The 16,102-nt window shown below is 39.4% G+C and overlaps 1 protein-coding gene across 2 annotated transcripts in view; it reads right to left on the minus strand.

Moving 5' to 3' along the window:
* The window catches only part of GPD2 (glycerol-3-phosphate dehydrogenase 2), a 126,823-nt gene that overhangs the window by 13,494 nt on the left and 97,227 nt on the right, over window positions 1–16,102 (minus strand). For both annotated transcript variants that reach the window (XM_059727374.1, XM_014599545.3), the window contains 8 exons: window positions 10,257–10,450; window positions 4,994–5,128; window positions 4,536–4,711; window positions 3,832–3,963; window positions 3,471–3,629; window positions 1,159–1,271; window positions 969–1,047; window positions 764–862 (listed from right to left, as the gene is read on the minus strand). In XM_059727374.1, coding sequence (XP_059583357.1) covers window positions 764–862; window positions 969–1,047; window positions 1,159–1,271; window positions 3,471–3,629; window positions 3,832–3,963; window positions 4,536–4,711; window positions 4,994–5,128; window positions 10,257–10,450 — 1,087 coding nt within the window. The remainder of the gene's footprint in view (window positions 1–763; window positions 863–968; window positions 1,048–1,158; window positions 1,272–3,470; window positions 3,630–3,831; window positions 3,964–4,535; window positions 4,712–4,993; window positions 5,129–10,256; window positions 10,451–16,102) is intronic.

Genomic DNA, 16,102 nt, shown 5'->3' on the forward strand with positions numbered 1-16,102 from the left:
CTTAAAGCTTGTCTTCACTGTAAGTTACAAACTTGAGCTAGCTTATCGCTTGTTCAACAAAAGTAACGAGATCTACCACACTCCAAAGCTACTCAAGCCAGACTACTTTTATTAACAGAACACAGGGCATTTATACATGTGCTCCAGCAGTGGGGGGGGGGGGGGGGGGAAGGGCAGGTGCTTTAATCAGCGGGGCTCCAAAAGCCCCTCTAATTAAAGCGCCTGGAGCGTCTTGTATATCAGCGTCCCCATGCTGAAAAGTGGAAGCAGGGGTACTTTAACTAAAGCTCGTTAAATTAAAGCTCATAAAATTGGGGTTCCCTTTGCTCTAATCAAGTTGGGGAAAATTCTTCCCCCCCACTTCAGATTGATGATTGTAATACTTACATATCTCCGCTTGGGCTGGCCACAGTGTACCTGGATTTGAATTTGACCATGTACAGGTGTCAGCACTATTCAAGCAGCAACATTAGTAAGCATGCATAGGGCATCTGGGCTAATAAGTACATAGTCTTTGGAGCAAAGGAAATTATGTGAGCAATACAGATACTACATTTAGGCAATTGCTTAGCATTTTTCATGGTGACCAAATTCATTGCCCACATGCAGGCAAGGTAAATTAGTATGAAAATCAGATGTACAAATGCTACATCTAGCTTTAATAAATCCTTTCTAGCCATCTATAAAATAAGACAGCTATACAGAGTAAAGGGGAGATATTCCTTTGTCGTCTTCATCATGATTCCAAATACAAAATACTCACCTGTAAAAACTCATCGAGTTCCACCTGCCCATTTTTGTTTAAATCCACTTCATTTAAAATATCGTGAAGTGTATTTTCATCAATTTGAATACTGATGCTCTAAATAAAGAAGGAAAAAAGACAAATCAACTGGATTAATTAAACACTATTTCAGTCATCCTGGGCAATTTAGATAAGAATTCAAAAATCACAAGAGAAATGTTACCTCTAAGACACGTTGGACATCCAGTATGGTAATAAATCCTTTATTTTCTTTATCAAACATGTGGAATCTCTTCTTATATCTGCAATATAGGTTTATTACTGAAATGGAGCTGCACTCTAAAGAAAGATAGAATTTTTATTCCCAGAATCAAGGGAGGAAGGGGATAAAAGGTCAACTTGTGCTTATTTACCTTTCAATATCCGAAGGCACAAGACTGATTTCAGAACTGTCCGTTAATTGCTCTGATTTTGCCTTATATCCCATTTCATAGTACAGAAACTTTTTCGCAGCTGCAAGTTCTTCCTACAACAAGAAAAAACTTCAGTTCTAAACAACAACTACTTAGTTACTACGCTGTTTAAATGAAAGGAGCCCATAAATTAGAATTTCTTGTCCTCAGAGGAATTCAACAGTTGATTGGCAAAAATCACTTAGAGGGGGATAAGATAATTAAGATTAGGTGATACTTGATGTTTTCACTGGATCTCTAGAACATTGGACAAATGTTGTTTGTCAGTTGATAATTATGCTGAGAGATATGGAATGTAAACATTTTTAGGGTCATACGTGGGCTCACAATGAAGCAGCAAAACTACACATGCACATCAGAACCATGAATGACACTTAATTTACCGAGTTGATGTCTTACAGTTGTAAATGACCCATTATGATTCTAAATGATCAATCAGGTATATCAAACAAAGCTGACATGCTATCCTCTTCACGTAGCACAATGTAGAATGAAGCAGAATGTTTTGGCATTAAGTGTGAATTTCTCTGTTCAATTTTTAGGATAGAGGGTCTGGCATTTTTTTTTTTTTTAACTAAACAACAACACTATGTCTCAAATATATAATTTAATATACTTGCATACAGTTTTATTCTACAACTATAAATATATTTCTGTAGCATTTTCAAGAGCATGTTCACCAGTTTGCCATAAAAGAAAAGTAAGTTAACTGGCTTACTCAATACACTACAGATTATGTATAATGGCATGCAAAAATATGCTGGAGCCATCATTTAGCAAAGACGTACTCAACTTTTAAGCACAAAGGGAAACCCTCTGAACTTTCTGGAGCTACTTACAAGCTTCAGGTTAAACAATCTAGTCACACTTTGCTAGACTGGGATTTAATTTAGCCTTGAATGCAATGACCTCATCCCCAGGACTGTACTTAAGGAGTAATATGCTAAGCAACAAAGTGCACTAAGGACAGCCTGGGCACTGCCCACCTGGACTGCCTGTTGAAAAGGTTGAGCACCGCTGTACTAGACTATTATGAAAATAGACCATGTACATAGAAATGAAAATTACAATCTCAAGATGCTCCATCCTTGGTTACAGAAACTGTATTTTATATAGAAGTATTTGAAAAATGAGCCATGATCATGCAACTACTGACTGCACACAATACGTAGACGGGTCAGAATTAAAATTGCCTATACAACCTCAACACTGACATTTCCTCAGTTAGGACCCTTTTGTGTTAACACCCTAACATTCTCCCGATTTAATCTTTGAGCAGTTTTCTAGAAATCCTAACTTCTACCAATTCACTAATTATCATAGAGGACCCAATCCTGACTGTACCTCCTCCTCCCACCCCTTTTCAAAATCCTAGATCTGCCCCTGAATTCTCTCTCTCTGTGTCCATTTAGCTGAGAAGAGTAAAGCAGGCTCTTTTCAGAATTTTCACGCAACTTTTGACAAGCTAGGCAGCAATATGAATAAGCAACAAAAAGCTTTCCATTCTTTCTAGCAAACTCCCTGAGAGTATTTTCAAGTTCTGCCTATACCAGAAATAAGAGAGTGAGGATCAATTCTGGACATTCTGCTTGGATACAGCTTCAACTACTGTTCTCCCTCCTTGTGGAAGAGCATTGAAAAAAAACCCATACCACATTAAGAGTGAAATCCTAAAAAGGTGCTGGGAACTCGTATCTGACACTGGAGACAATGAAAACGAAGGATGTTTCACACCTTGCAGGCCCAGACTCCAAGTCACCAGATTTCAATGACTGCCCAGGAGGATTCAGGGAAAAGAGACTAATAGGAGATTATTTTAGGGCAGCAGTGGCATCAAGCTCCATTTCATAACTAGTCTTGTGAGACAGGAGACACAAGGAGGTAAGGGAGACATCAAAGAACCATAAGCAGCATGCCTCTTCTCAGCAAAGCCAACCCAGTTGTTACGAACCCCATCATGAAGAAAGTACTTTAGGGAACAGACTGAAACCACAAAACTTGCTTTCACTTCAACTTAAGCAGCTGTGAAACACAGGTCTTTTTAGACCAATCAAAACGTGTTTGATAGCTATTTTTATAGCTAATAGCTATAACTACTGTAACTGTGGTATACAGGCATATACCAAAGGATTATTCTTTCAGGAAACAGATTTCATTTATAGTTTTCTCAGTCAACTAATTTAGACGTTTGCTCGTTAAGATGGAAACTAGTTAAGAAATATAAAATTCCAGCTGTAAGGTGCCCTTTGTACCTTTTTCCGCTGTTCACTCCAATTAAGTTCCTTCCCCATGATATCAACAATTCTTGGTAGGGCTTCATCAGCAGCCTGCACATTCAGGAAGGCCAGGCGAGTACGACGCGAGATCATATCGACTACAGTGCAGGCGTACTCTTTTACACCATATATCACCTAGGATATTAAAATAAAAGGTAAAAACTCAAAAAGACAACACAAGATTCTGCCTGGTTGGGCATGGAAAAATAAACTGAACTATTTGGGAGCAAAGTTAGATAGGACAAGCATCAGTATATGGGGGGTGGGGGAGGAGAGAAGAGAAGGTTTGCAAGAACGTGGCACACAATTACGGAAAGGATCATAGCTTTTCACATACCTCTGCTTCAATATATGGAAATTCGGACACAAGACGTTTTCCAACAATAGGCCACCTCTTGCCAGTAACCTGGGCTATTTTAGCCACCTCAAAAGCCTTGTCACCATATGTAGAAGCAAGATGCTGAGCCACCTACAGAATTGAGAGCAAATTTAGACGTTTATATCCCAGGAGTTTCTGAAACACAGATGAATACATGTAAACTATCTTGTCAGTTCTCCCAGTGCATGTAACAAATAGTCCAAGGAGGCTATTAGATTTTGATTGTGTGGGTGGAAACTACTTGTGTTGTGAATGCTTAGACCAGCACTAACACTACTATGCATGTATCAATGTAACGGTGACTAATGACACTTCAACTCCTTTCTGCTACTGTGATCACATTTGAAGAATAGATTTTGTTGGGCTTGAGATGCCCAAGACTGGTGTTGTCACACAAGTTTCAAAAGCAGAATTCATAGTTTCAAGTTTATGATGAATCTGGGATAAAGAACGTGCATGTTTTTTAATGATCCAATAGCGAAGGCGGCAAAGGACTAGAACCTCGCTCACATACAATTATGGTAGGTTTTCCCTGATTAAATAATACAGCCTTATCTGAATTAAAATCTCCTACTACAGGTGATAGTGTGACTAGACTTTTATTTATAAAAGGTTATTTATAACTGTAATTATTTTACTGAATTGAAATAGAAATAGCTTACCTCACTTTCAAGTCCATAATCCTGGACCAGTCTAATGTAAAGAGTAGGACTCCAGTCTTTTGCCCCCTGTAATAAAAGTCCTACTGTCTTACTGGAGCCTGCCATGAGATTGTGAGCCTGGACAGCAGCATCAATGGTATCCTGTGCCATGGAGCGATAGGTTGTCCATTTCCCACCTATAAGCAATTTATTTACTTGGTTAGGTTTCTGTTTTTATATGTCAATAAAAAATGTGGGTGGTTGCAGTTGCTGGACTTCACCTTCGTACTGCTTCGTTACTGGACTCTTGCTCCTGACTGGACTTGAATCAGCAATTCACTTATTCAGAAAGAATACCACTTATTTTTAAATATGGCTTACTCCCTCAAATTCTTGTAATAATATTCATTTATTATTAATTAAATACAGAAAATCCTAAAAAAGCCACACGAGAAACATCTGAAATGGTTTACCAGTACCTGCTATGGTTACAAGGCCACTATCACTGACAGCAACAATGTGATTCCGAGATATTGACTGTGTGTCTTTAGAGTTCGGATCTGTGACCAGGGGACGAATGCCACTCCATGCTGCCAAGACATCTCCTCTTCTCACTGTTGTTGGGAACCAAACAACAGCCAAACAGAATTAGAACGTAATCCCTAAGGATTCCATTTCTGATTAAAGGCAATTATTTCATTTCCTTAAAGTTACTCTGGCACAAATATTTACATCTGTTCTCCCAAATTCATATGCCAGACAGTCAAAAGACAGAAGCACATGCATCCTCAGTTTCATCACATCTAACTTAATTAAGCTTAATACTTCAACAACATAAAAAATTAGAAATATCTGACAAGGGGGTTGGGAGAGTTAGATGAGTCAGATATTGCACATGGGGAATCCAAGGAAGAAGACTGACAAGACTTGCCTAAGGACAAGAGAGGGTTCCTGTTTCAGAATAAAGTTAGAACTCAGAGTCCCTTGGCTCCCTGTCAGGTGCTCAGACAAACAGGGACCAAAAACATAATGGAAATTATAATACCTGTGACAACCCAAGGCTTACATATTATTTCATGCAGACTTTTTTTTTTTTTTTTTTTTTAACTGCTCATTCTTCTAGACCACCCTCTAACAGCAACATGAGGCATTTGTCTGTATGGTATGGTTTACAATGACCCATTCTTAGCAGCTTGGAAGAAAGCCAAATCAGGAGCTAGTTTAGATGATAGTCTAAATGTTAATGCAACAAAACTACCATAGTGTTAACAGCTGAATTAAAAATAGGAGCTAGAACAAAAAATACTTCTGATATTCTATATAATTTTTTATGACCTTCCTGTTGGTAGGATGCAGGAAGCTTTCACTGAAAATCAGAGGGAAGATAGGGCTAAGACACTTCCCGGCCAATGTTAAGCCTACCATTTCAAGAAGAGAATCCAGTATCTCACACTTCCCCCGTCAGAACAACTATCCTGATATGGGGTTTGAAGGAAAATAAAAGACTCATAGAATCACAGAAAAAGAAGAGTTACCCTGTATCCTTCGCCTGGTAAAGCAGTACAATATGCACTGGCTGAAGGACATGCCTCTTCTCAAAATATGTGTGTGATAGTTCAGAAAGGAGAATTCCCAGTACTGGAAGCCTCTTGCCAATTGAAAGAGGTTGGGGGGGGGGGGGAGGAGGGGAGCAAAGAGAGCAAAAAGAACTGGTCAGTTTTGTTGGTAAAAGAGGTCAAAAAGTTTATTTCATTTTAAATGGCAAGATTCCACCCCCCTCTTCTCCTCCCCCCCACCCCCACCTTTATTTGAAGTCACTTGCAGTTTCCTTTGGACTATTCTAATAAGACAGAGGTTATTGCAGTTGCCACTATGGCACTTTATTCTTCACTTCTAAAGAAGAAATGCACATAGGAAATAGTGCAGTTACTGCTTTCTTTTCATGAGGAAACCATTTTATTATTGGTGCATAATGGCTACTCGAAGAAAACACTGTAGGCTTTTCTGAACCCATCATGAACTCTCTCTGGATCAACAGGTAAACAAAATTATAGTGAAAACATAATGATTTGTTTTCATAGAAGGTGAAACATATACCCAGGTAAATGAAATATCATTTTTTCTATCTCTATCTTAGAGATGACAGGTACCCAGCATACACCAAATATAAAAACAGAAGAAACTAACGTGATACATGTTGTCCAATTGCTCTTCTGAGAGCATCACCACTACTCGCTGTTCAAAAAGCTTCTTGAATTAAAAGCTTTACATGTCTTTAAATTCAGTTTCCAGTGGAGACCGCCACTCTTCAACTGCTTCCTTTTTCACTGACTTATTATCCTTTGAGGTATCCAAACATTAATATTTTATATGTAAAAGAAGAATCTATCAGGCTCTCTCTTATTTCACTCCCATTTTCCTCCACCTCTCTTCTTTTGTTTAATCTAGGGGTGTCCGCACTAGCTAGATGAATGGTGCAGAGCCAGATCCCTTGGCATACTGAATCTGACAGGTGCTCCAGCTGGTCTGGGACCCAGGCTGCATGTGGCACAAATCCCAGAAGGGGCATCATATGTGGTGCACTCTGGCCAGAGCAGCAGCAGTGCTACATGCTGTGGCCACCTGGCCCAGACTGTGCTAAGCACAGCACCTGCTCTTGGATGTACACCACACACAGAAGCCACTCCAGTGCAGGTTGCAGTGGGCTTATCTACATGTGAATTAGTGTGCCTTTTCTAATCCACATTAAATGTAGTACCTCCAATGCGAGGTGCTAAATTAATGTGCATTAGACTGTGCTAATGCGCAGTAGCACATTTGCACACTTTAGTGACACTCAGCGCTCAGTAGACTATTTACTACACGTCGGCATAACATCATGATTTTTACATGATGCTTTAATGCATAGTAAAATGGTTGACTGTACATTAAAGCACACATGTAGATGCTCCTGGTTTGGCTAAAACAGGTGCCACAGACGAAACAGGTGCTGCCAGATCCAGTATGCTGGGAGAGGGAAGGAGGAAAAGAAGAGAGGGTCTGTGTGCGAGATCTACCTAACAGATGGACCCTACTTCACAGGTGTGCATGGTGCCCAGTGTGGGTATGATCAGACCCAGGGGCAGCACTGGGGGCTGGATAGCAAGGCTCCATGGGCCAGACTCAGCTTATAGTCTATATGTTTGGCACCTCTGGCTTAATTCCTTGAAGTTCTATATTTAACTTCAGGGCTGTCCCTAATCCTCATAAAATTAATGGAAGTTTAGGCACTGATTTCACTGAAAGGAGGAGCAGGTCCTTAGACCAGGAATGCTTAATCCCTGGTCTACAGGCCAGATCCAGCCTACAGTGCCATGTCATCGAGCCAACAAGGCTCCCCACAAGTTTAGCAATTTGGTGGTGGGGGAGTGGCACCACTCCCTGGCAAACCAGATCAGACACTCATCCCAGTGTGCAGGGGCCACACAGGGCCCCAGGGCTCACTCCTGTTGTGGTGAGGTGGGGAGTAGGCAATCCTAGGCTCCCAGGATCCAATCCCAGTGTGCAGGGGTGGTGGGAGGGGGTCGTACCAGGCCCCAATACTGGCAACAGAGGTGGGGGAAGAGAGGAGGTGCTACCAGGCTCCCAGAACCTAAACCCAGTGCGCTGGGGCAGGAAGGGGAGGTGCCAGGTTCCAATACAATACAATTTTATTGCAGAATAATTTGCCTGAACATCTGGCATATTCCAAAAAAAGTTGGAAAGCATTTACTTATAACCCATAGCAAATGTTATATCTTACATTGGCCTTAAAGACATTAACCATTTTGCTTCAGCAATGTAACAAATGTTTCTCATAGATCCTATGAAGGTGGGATCCTCACAAATACTTACAGCAGACAATGTACAATTAAACAAATAGGTATGCTCTGACCACTGTAGAACCTACACAAGTCTTATGTTTTCTAGCACTCAGCAAAACTTTCTTTGCACTGAGGCCAATTTACTAATTATTGTAATTAAAAAGTGTTCCTTGTCCTGTATACAACAGGAGCTTTATCTTTTTTTAGAATATGTAAATACCAAAGTGTTTTAAAATTGCCAAGCAACTCAAGCAATATAAAGAAAATTTAACAGATTTTACAAACAGGGTTAACAAATAATATAGTGGTTTAGACCACAACAGCATTCTTATTCAAGACACAAGAAGATGATTTCACTTTTTAAATAAAAAATGAAAGCAGCAGTGGCATTGATCAATTTAATTTTGTAGCTTATTAAATTTACAATGGAAAAACTGAAAAATTACTTTATAGTGAAGCATTTGGGTATAATTTTAGATACTGGTATCTTATAAAACTGATCAATGGAAAAAAATTGATAATATTGAATAAAAATGTCCCAAAAGAACCTAGAAAAGATTTCAGAAATTGTTGTTGCTCTACTAGAATGTTTAACCTGCCAAAATGAAGTGCTAATCACAGAATAAGATACCATATTACGTTTATAAACTAATGAAACTAGAAAAAGCAGCATGCGTGACACTATAATTAAACAGCTGGAACACATCCAAGCCTGTGTAAGTTGATAACCCTGGCACTGTTTCTGGCAGCAAAAAGGCAGGTCTGCAGTGAGTTGATATGGCCAGCACAGTTGTTAATTCAATAACAGGCAATCTATAAACACTGCTAATTGCATACGTGAAAAACAGCGTGCACCTAGGCAAGTTTCCTTCAGAAGCATTAAACACTTCAGAAAACTACTTGTGTAAAACATCTTGCAAAAATTTCTGTCTTATTCATAGCTTAGTTCAACCAACTACTGTCCTGGCATGCCACATCATTTTGATTAACTTCTTTATAAGAGACTTAAATGGTACATTTTTCTAAAGATCATTTTTCTTAAGTAGATACAAAAACAGAACTATCAATTATCCATTTCAGGGAAGAACAAACAAGTAATCTAGAATTCTCAACCTCTGGCTAGCAGGCCTCCTAAATCTAATTACCAGACACTGCTACATTCCCAACAGATATTCTGATTTATTTTAATGTTTCTGCTATGAGAGGAACCCAAAACTGCAGACACTTTCACAAAAGCATTTTAAAAAAACCATGAGAGGTGTTGGGTAGCACAAAGATAGTAATAAGCTACTAAACAGTGATCACCGTGTTTTTATCATTTTTTTAATACGTTTTTCTACCATTTCCTTTTCGCTTTTAATCCTCCCCTCTCTTGAATTGAAAACTGATCATGTTGGATACCTTTCAGTCTTTAAGAAAGTTTGCAACTTAAGAGTATTAGTATTAAGTGATTAAAAGTGGAAATACCACTAAGACTTGGAAAAAGTCAATGGAAAAACGTGACTAAAAGTCTGATGAACTCATGTTTTGATGCTACACGTATCCTTGAACAGTTTCATTTCTTCAAACACATTCCTCTTGAAACAGACAGTATCATGCACTTTCTCTCCACTCCTACAGAAGCAGATGAAGGCGGTCAAGGATGAATACTATTCTGGTCGAAAAGGAGAACTTGGACTGGTTGTTTAGATATCAGCTGATTTTACCTAGACTACTCTAGGGCATGTATACATGTCTGGAAAAGCAGCATTTTTGATAACCATGAAAGGTAAAGCAAGATGAATGTCCCACGTACATCAGAAACAGTTATCAGACTGTCTCATAAAACAGCATTCTTTCTTTCAAAACACCCCAGATGCATCAGCTTGCTTCCAGTGAAAAACACAGCTAAAAGATTTACCTTCAACATCACAACTCAGGTAGTTGCGCACTTCATTCAAAATAAAGTTGATATCTTCTTCTTTAGGTATTGGGTGAGGAGTGATATCAGTTGGAGTATCTGTTGTCCCAGCAACAGTCATCTTTTCCCACGGCAGGAAGAAAATCACTCGGCCATCACTAGTGGCTGGGTCAAGCAGCCCCATGTTGTCAGGGCTGAAACAAAACAGAAATAAGGTTAAATATTTTCTTTAAATCCTCACATCAAATTTAAAAAGTCTAGTTTACTAATTATAAAAATCACTGTGCATTGGAATTAATGTATTAACCAGACTCCCGTATTATACTCATAAGCCAAGATTTGAAAAAGAAAAAAAAAAAAAAAAAAGTAACCAGGGATTTTGCCTCCCTTTTATGTTCCAAGTAGAGTCATATGAAAGAAGCTTGTTTTTGATAAAGTTCTGTGAACCACATTTTAAAAACTGAGGCTGCAGGCATTTCTCAAGTGGGAACCCAAGACTGTTGGTCACAGTTCAGAACTTTGGTCATGTAATGTAATTCTAAGGTCTGTCAATTTAAAAAAAAACAAAACACCAATGTTTTTGAGAGAAAAAGTATGAACTGAAAAATAAGGTTAAGTTTTCTTAAGCAAAGACTGGAATAGGATCGATATTGTGTAACATTAAAAACAAGGTAGTAGCCTGGGAGGAGAAGAACCATAAAGAAATTCACTTCCAGTTATAACCTACATAAATGAGACCAACTATGTCTGCAATTACACTTAATAAGTGAGTGAATGCAGCTTCTTTGCTAGTGACAGGTGACAGATCCTGGAGAATATTACTGTATTTACTTGATTTCCAAGATAACGTTTCCCCCATCCCCCCATTTAACATGGCGGGAAAAGCCCCATATCTTGGAATCAAGTATGATGCGGCAAGGGAGTAGGCAGCTGTTGTGGCTGCGCCTACAGCCTCAACCCCAGTTCAGGGCTGGAGTCAAAGCTGTCCTGGCCCCAACCCAGGGCTGGGGTTAAAAGTCACAGTTGCTGCCTAGCCCCCTCCCACATCTGCACCCCCCATCTCTCCCTCCCTTCCAGCCTGACCTGCTCCCCTTTCCCTTCATTTTCCTTCCTCCCCTTATCCTTGCTCTAGCACTGGCAGGCTCTGTCCCATCTCCATCCTGGGGCATGGAACACAGCCCTAGTACAGCCACACAGCAACGGTGCTGGCTCTGCACTGCTGCTATGGGGCTGTGCTCCAGGCTACAGCAGGCCTGGAGCTTGCTGACACTGAAAAAAGAGCAAGTGGCAGGGGGTGGGCAGGAGGAAACAGTATGTCATTCACTGGACTCTGCTGCCCCAGCCGAGCAGGAACCAGAATGTGCCTTCTTTACTCTTTCACAATCCAGTGTGCAGCAGAGAGACGGAATGACTCTGAGCAGTGTGGGTCAGCCCAGAGCTGCCCTGTGCACTGCCAGGCAGACTGCGGGAGCTTGCAGAGCATGTGGACATGTGTGCACAGGGACCTCCTGGCTGCATAGCTCTCTGCTCTTCAGGGGCCCAGCATGTGAATATCTGTTCAGACATCTCCAGGTAAGTTTTTCTACCAGGAAAACAGACTTGGGAAAATTCTCCCAGATTATTTGAACATCTGTATGCAGCCTATGCCTAAACTTCTGTAGGAATAATTTTTTCATATTAATATTTTTAATTCATTTACATAGTTAGCAGCATAAAGAAAAAACTCAGATATGTGAAAATGTGCAAAAGGTCTGCATGTGAGGAATTTTGATCCACATGACTAACCAATATCAAAAGATATTCATTAAAAACCAAACCAAAGCAAACCACCTGTCATTTGTAAAGCAAATAAATGAATCTAACAGAGTTGAATCAGTATAAGCAAAGCTACAGAACTTTCTACAATAATAATCATTAAATCACAACCTCTATTTATAGTACTTTTTACTATAAAAGCTGCATCAGTAATGAGCATTAGTTCATCCCATTTGCCTATCTACCCTAGCTATTTCAGGTACAAATCAGTAAGGAAATTGTCCCATTTCTCTTGATCTTTTTTATTCAATAGGCTGTTTCCATAAGTAGCATCCAATGTTACAGCCACAATGATAAGATACATGTACTGGCTAACAAATTAGTAATAGGAATTATTAATAGGAATTTAGTAACAAATAATAATTATTAACAAATTATTAATAGGAATTTATCTGCTAAACTTCATCACCTGGGGTCAGATGCGTCTACCAGCCCCTACTTGAATATTCCACATACAAGACCATGTACTCTATATAACTGGGCCCAATGGAGCTATACAACTTTGTTCATGTTGAGTGCTACCACCTGTGAGTGCACATGTGAAACACAACACAAAGCCTTTAAATAAAGTCAGAATTTGCAGCAGCAGCTGCATGTACTGGACCAAGTCCAGAGTAAGCTCCATCGAGGTAAATGTCTTTTTTCTTATCATATACACATAAATCAATAGTATACTTTTCAGCTGAAACACTAACTTGCATGACATGCCTATAGCTGTAATTTCACCTAGGCCTGTTATTTTAAATATATTACCTTAAAAGAGAGCAGAGGGGGAAAGGGTGAGGGGGGAGGGGGAGGGGGGGGAGGAGAGAAAGCAAGTAAAAAATGGGAATCTTCCAAGGCACCAACACTTAATTGCAAGCACTTGTAGGAATGCTATGAAAAATAGCACCAAGTGGGGAAAAAAACTGCTTAGGCTATTTATTTAATTGTTAGACTGCCCTCTGAACAGAGAATACAAAATTAACAGAATAAAGGCAAAACTGTGTCGTAACGGTATGCCTGAAAGATATAACAAAAATAAGGCAAATTTTTACAATTCTTTTTAAATGGGCATCTTTACAGTTTTCACCCAATATTAGCAGCAATTGTCTTCAATCCATGCAAGGAAATTCCATTACAGTGTACTGGAGTTATGTCAGCATGAACTTGGAATACGTAAAAGTTTATTAAAGACCTGCATTTGTCCACTGTTCTCTTCACAGCAAAACTTAATGACTTCCTCAGACTGGAAATCTCAATCAGAGGAAGTTCAACTCTCAAATACCTTCCTTAATTTTTTAAAGGTTTATAGCTGCTTGTCCTGAGGGGAACTGATAGTGTTTTATTTCTGTGTGTATCCTAAAACCAATTGTGAAGAACAGTGAAGAAAGGAAGGGGCACTGGGAATTCCTAGAAATACAAGTGCATAAACCTTGAAGGATCTAGCATTGAACTGGTTGAAGAACAGAAAGAAAAACCATCAGAGAAATAAGTGAAGAACAGGTTAGACGAGAGAGGAGTGGTACGAGCAGAGGAAACAGCTGATCTTGGAAAGTCCCCGTAAGAAAGGGTAGTCTTGCAATGAGGGCACTAGCAACAACTACCAATTTGCATCCGAGATTCAGAACTGGGTTTAATTCCCAATTGGACACATACTGCCTATGAGATCCTAGACAAGTAATTTCCTCTCCTTGTAGTTCAGGTCCCCGTATATAAACTAAAGACAAGAGATATCCCTTTGTCCTTTTTTTGTTTTGGTTATAAGCTTTTCCTAATCTCTGTATAACACCTACCATAATAACCCACTCATGTTAATGGAGCCTGTGTGTACTCCAAGGGCTCCTAAAACAAATTAGAGTTAGGGGTTTAGAGAGAATTACTGAAACCCCCAAAAGATGCAAGTGTCTAAATTTTTTTTTTTTTTTTTTTTAAAGAGCTCAAAATAATCACAGCTCTCATTAATGAGGGAAAAATAGCTATCATCAGCACATATTCTTTAAATATATTGGGAAAATGAACAAAAACAAGTTTGTAGGAAGTGAAGTGGCAAAGTAAAGGAATCATTCTGAGAGGAAAAAAAAAATCTTCCTTGCTAGTGAAAATGTTGTTATGGGGAATGTGTCTGCAGAACTCACAAAGGGCAATTGGAAAGAATCACCATTTCACAGAATTGTTGATCAGCCACTTTCACAAGATAACAGTAGACATGGAATTAGTTAGACGCAACTTACCTTAAGAACATAAAATTGACAAAATTTGAGCTTTTTTTTTTTTAAGACGTTAAAATAGTTTATAAGAAACACTAGTTTTCAATACTGAGGAAGAGGGATTCTAGAAAGAAGCTGAAATATTTAACTTTGAAATACTGCATGTATATACTAGAATGTTCCAGAGATGATATTTATAGACAGCTTAAGGATACACTTGGAGAAGTACCATTTAATAGGCACAAGTCAACATAGATTTGTGAAGGGTAAATCACATCAGGGAAATGATTACTTTTCAAAATGAAAAAAGCTATTGATTTAGAGACAGAAGAACCTAGAGCTTTAATACACATTAACAGAATATTCACAAAATTCATCTTCTAAAACTTGGGAAAAAAGCGTATTTTCTTAATGTGATTTAGGTAATAAATTATTCATATTAGGAAAAAGCAAGCAAGCAGACTGTTTAAGTTAAAATAGTTGTATGATTTCTAGAACCTACTAGGACTGAATCTATATAAGTATGTAGTCGCACCATTATATTTGCAGATGATAGTGAAACTGAGGGAGGGAAACACTCAGCAGGATGCAGAGAATCCTCTTTGAATCTTTCCACTCTTCACCCTCATCCTACTCATCTATCCGTCCTGTTTCACTGCTACACATTTGACATACTTTGTCATTTATGTAGGCCTTGACTACTCCCATTGGTCTGCCTCTCCCATTATATGTCAGTGCTGTCCACTATACATGGAACATCCTTCTTAAGAGCATTCTTAATACTGACCTCCGCCAACTTTAACACACATAAGACCAAGTTTTTAGCCAACTAATGGCTAGCCAGAAAGGCAGCTGGAAGCAGTTTCTATTGAGTGTTTAAAACACTAACCATATTTTATCCCTCTCCCAGACATTTCTTTCGTATGTTTCTTGTCATCTTGATAGGAGGGACTGAAACTTCCTTTGTGAATGGACAATTTTTAGCAAATTGTAGGTGCCATTTCAACTGGTCAGGAATTTTCAGATCAAAAACATTTCCACTGCAAGAAGTGTTTATTCATCAAAACCAAAGTTTCTTGCAAGAATGGTGCAATTTTGATGACACTTATTGGGATAGGTTTCTTGCATCTAAGATGGAATTTTTAGTGAAACGCAGAGACACGTCAACTCACATAGGACTCATTAACTGAGTGTTTGGACACTCTCCTAAAATGTTTAAGACTAAAGTTCAAGTTCTCAGTCTGAATTGGGAGCAAAAAGAAACGACCTGAAACTGGGTCTTTTGACACTGTTTCCCACCACATTCTCTCAAAAAAACTAGGTGACCATGGCATTGATACCTACATAGTCAGATGGGTGGCAAATTGGTTGGATGGTTGCACCCAGACAGTGGCGGTAGACAGTTCATTTTCGACCTCAAGGGATGCGGGCAGTGGAGTCCCCCAGGGCTCGGTCCTGGGGCCTATACTGCTCAACATCTTTATCAGCGATCTGGATGTGGGTGTGGAAAGCACGCTGTCCTAATCTGCTGACAACACCAAGTTGTGGGGCGAGGTGGGCACGCTGGAGGGGAGGGATAGAATCCAGCTAGATCTAGACATGTAGCAAAGGTGGGAGATAAGAATAGGATGGAATTCAATGCAGACAAGTGCAAGATGCTGCATCTAGGTAGAAGGAACTAGCAACACAGCAGGGGGTTGGACTTGATGATCTGCTCAGGTCCCTTCCGAGCCTACCAACTATGAAACTATGAAACATACCTATAGGCTGGGGAACACCCTTCTTGTCAACACAGTGGCAGAAAGGGATCTTGGAGTCACTGTTGACTCCAGGATGGACATG

The sequence above is a fragment of the Alligator mississippiensis genome, chromosome 4, assembly GCF_030867095.1.
Source record: "Alligator mississippiensis isolate rAllMis1 chromosome 4, rAllMis1, whole genome shotgun sequence".
NCBI lineage: Eukaryota > Metazoa > Chordata > Crocodylia > Alligatoridae > Alligator > Alligator mississippiensis.